Source organism: Phragmites australis, chromosome 18, assembly GCF_958298935.1.
Source record: "Phragmites australis chromosome 18, lpPhrAust1.1, whole genome shotgun sequence".
In the NCBI taxonomy this organism is placed as follows: Eukaryota; Viridiplantae; Streptophyta; class Magnoliopsida; order Poales; family Poaceae; genus Phragmites; species Phragmites australis.
Genome location: NC_084938.1, coordinates 13,895,672 through 13,899,238, shown reverse-complemented (window position 1 = coordinate 13,899,238; position 3,567 = coordinate 13,895,672). Strand labels below are relative to the sequence as shown.

The 3,567-nt window shown below is 46.4% G+C and overlaps 1 protein-coding gene across 1 annotated transcript; it reads right to left on the bottom strand.

The window, feature by feature from the left end:
- Window positions 1-291: 291 nt before the first annotated feature.
- Window positions 292-924, bottom strand: LOC133898550 (uncharacterized). Its single transcript, XM_062339262.1, has one exon. It carries the CDS (start codon window positions 922-924, stop codon window positions 292-294), a length of 633 nt encoding a protein of 210 aa, XP_062195246.1.
- Between the last annotated feature and the right edge of the window lie 2,643 nt (window positions 925-3,567).

Sequence of the window (3,567 nt, the reverse complement as noted above, 5' to 3'; positions counted from 1 at the left end):
AACTCTACAACCTGGACACATGCAAGGATACGACTCGGACTTGATCGGCCGCCGTGTATTCCGCGGACTCATAGACCTTCTATACGAGTACGTATACGGCGGCAACTAGCCAACCAAAACTATCCTAGCTTTTTATGTGCATGCATCTGACTTGCCTATACTAAATACATAACTTACCTAAAGACACCAAAACAAGATTAATTTCCAACACTCCCCCTTAATCTTGTTTTCTTCACGTTAGAGCAGCGCCGGGTGGTCATCCTCCTCTGCAGCCATGAACAACGCCTTCTCCTATTTCTTCAACTCCTCGCATTCCCACTGGTAGTGCCCATAATCTTTGCACTTGTAGCACCTTACTTTAGCATTGTCGAATTTCTGATTCTTGTTGCCTTGTCCGCCATTGTTGGAGGAGCCTTCACCACCATCCTTCTGCTCCTTGGCTCTCCATTGGGATTTGGTGAGCAACACATGCTCAGCATTGATGTTGATGTCGTCATCATTGCCACGCAACCTTTCTTTGTACGCCCGGAGCCTGCCGAAGACCTCCTCGACTGTCATGGTCTCGAGGTCACCGAATTGCTCGATTGAAGCGACAATCTGCAAGAACTTGTTCAGTGTGGCTTTGAGGATCTTCCTTACCCCATATGAGTCCTCCATCTTGTCACCAAGCCCACGAATCATGCTGACGATGGAATTCACCTTCATTGCGAAGTTGTCGACCGACTCCGTGCTCTTCATCCACAAGCCATCTAGCTCTTCTCTAAGGGTTTGAACACGAGCATCGTTGACACGTTTAGCACCTTGGTACATCATCTTGATGCACTCCCATGCCTCCTTGGAAGTTTCCTTCTCAGATACTACCCGCAGCGTCTCCTTTGGGATGCCTTGATAGATGACGGTGAGAGCTATATGATCCTTCTTCATGTCCACCTTTTCCTTCGGTTCATCGTGCTCGACAATGTCCTAAACGCCTTGTGCATGCATGAACACCTTCATCTTAATTGCCCATGTTGTGTAGTTGCTCCTCATGAGCATTGGATAGTGTAGCGACACCAGTGAACTCTCTTTCGCTGGTGCTCCTGATCCAAACATCATCGCCGATGTTGATTCGCTACCTCTGCTATCTGTTGACCGAACACAACAGATCTTCTAGTTTACCGAAGTCGTCGAGGGTCTGATACCAATTGTTGGGTTTCCCCGACCACTAGGACCACGACTAGCTCCCACGAGCAGATCACGTGACCAGCTCGAGCCAGCGACCAGTCGATCGAGCAGAACACCTGACGATGTGAGTATACAGTCACGCGAGCCCGACAAGGAAGATTCGACCACACAAGCAACCAGCAAGACGTGTTGCACTTGTGTAGCTTCCGACTAGCATGTGCACGACCACGTGATCCGCAGTGACCACGCAAGTACGTGCTCAATCACCCTGTCCGACCAGGTGAGCGCTCGATCACACGAACAACCCAGCGAGAAGCAAGACAGACGATCCGTCAACCGGAACTCATCGAGAAAACACAAGAACACACAAAAATTCGAGGCTGCAATAGCTTAGACTTTTCTTTTCTTCTATATCTTCCAAAGTCTAGATTCGAGATCCGAGCTCGCCAAGTACTTTACTGAGTACCTCGAGCTTTCCTCGACCCGATCGTAGGTCCGAGCTCTCTGAGTACCTAACCAAGTACTTTGAGCATTCCACGATTCGACACCCCGAAGAGATCCGAGCTCTCCGATACCTAACCAAGTACTTTGAGTCCCCCCCCCCTCGATGCATCTAAACTCCTATTACATGCCCATGCTTATATAAGCCCTAAGTACATGACCGGCTAGACATACAAGCCATCATCTCTGACTTGTATACAATCTGGACTCCGTGCACCTGCACATGTACTTTGCCATATAAGAAAATAGACTCCAACTCGAACTCTACGACCTGGACACATGCAAGCATACGACTCGGACTTGATCGACTATCACGTATTTCGCGGACTCATAGACCTTCTATACGAGTATGTATATGGCAACTAGCCAACCAAAACCATCCAAGCTTTCCACGTGCATGCATCTGACTTGCCTATACTAAATACTTAACTTACCTAAAGACACCAAAATAAGATTAATTTCCAACAAGGATTGCATTATAACTACAAGTGTCAAACAATACATCTTTTAAGGAATGACGACAATTGTATGTACGAGTGTTTGTAATTTTGTGCTTTACAAACACTTTCTTCTTTTAAGGATTGGCAACCGTATGAATGACTACTAGTGTTGCAAGGGAGAGAATCAAACAAAGGCTTAGCAATGATGACAGGTTCATTTTTTAAGACAACAATGAATTATTAAGCATTCCTTGTATTTGTAGCATGAATCCACTATGCCATATGATGGTTTGGAAAAGGAGAGAGGACTTTGGATACTTGTCATTAGTCCAGATAATTCTCCAAAGCATTGAAGGATCCATTGGAGGTTTGTCATATCTGAGGTGTTGGGTCGGACAGACAGTGCTGCATCATCAACGTAGAGACTGGTGCGCAATCGAATTGTGTCTATACCAATTGGTACGAGTAAGCCTTGCTATGTTGCCAAATCCGGAATGCGCTATATGGGTTCCATCGCAAGGATGAAGAGCATCGATGATAATGGGTCTCCCTAGCGAAGGACACGACGGTGAACAATTGGATGACCAGGCTCGCCGTTCAACAGGATGTGTGATGATGTGGTTGACCATAGAAGTGACATCATGTCTCTCCAGCGCTACCTAAACCCTATTTGTTGCACTACTTCTAGCATGTAGTCCCACCACACACTGTCAAATGCCTTTGCTATGTCAAGCTTAAGAAACAGCATTGGGGTTTTGTGCTTGTGGAAGTGTTTCATGACCCCTTGGATATACTAGAAGTTATCTTGGATGCTTGTACCTTTGATGAAGGCACTCTGATAGTGGGACACCAAGCCATCCAGGTGGGGAGCTAATTGGCCAGCGTCTTCCCTAGGATCTTTGCCACACTATGCATAAGAATGATAGGTCGAAAGTCAACTGCAGTAGTAGCACCTTCTTTCTTCGGCAGTTGGGTGATGTTGGCTGAGTTTAGGAGATTCCAGCGCTGTGCTCTCAGGTTGTGGAGTTGATGTAAACCAATCATGAGATCCTCTTTGATTATCAGCCAGCAAGTCTTATAGAAGGAGCCATTGTAACCATCAGGACCGATCGTCTTCTCAGTCGGTGATTGGAATATGGCGTTCTTCACTTCAACTTCGGTTAAGACACTATCAAGATGTTGTAGCTCATGACGTTGGATGTTGAGAAAATCCCAGTTGAGGCAGTGCGCTCTGGGCAGGTTGCTACTGAATTGCCGTGTGTAATGACTGAATAGCCAGCCTTGTCTTGTTGAGTTGTGATAGTACGACCTTCTACCATTAAAGAGGGAATATTGTTTTTCCGTCATCTGCCATTTGCTCGGAGGTGAAAAAGCTTGGAGTTCGCATCCCCTACTTTGATGCCTATGAAGCGTGACCATTGGCGAATTTTGATTCGATGCACTGTAGCGAATACTAGGGTCC

Bases quoted from the DNA above. Each gene is read 5' to 3' on its own strand.
- LOC133898550 (XM_062339262.1), bottom strand. From the start codon at position 924: ATGAAGAAGGATCATATAGCTCTCACCGTCATCTATCAAGGCATCCCA.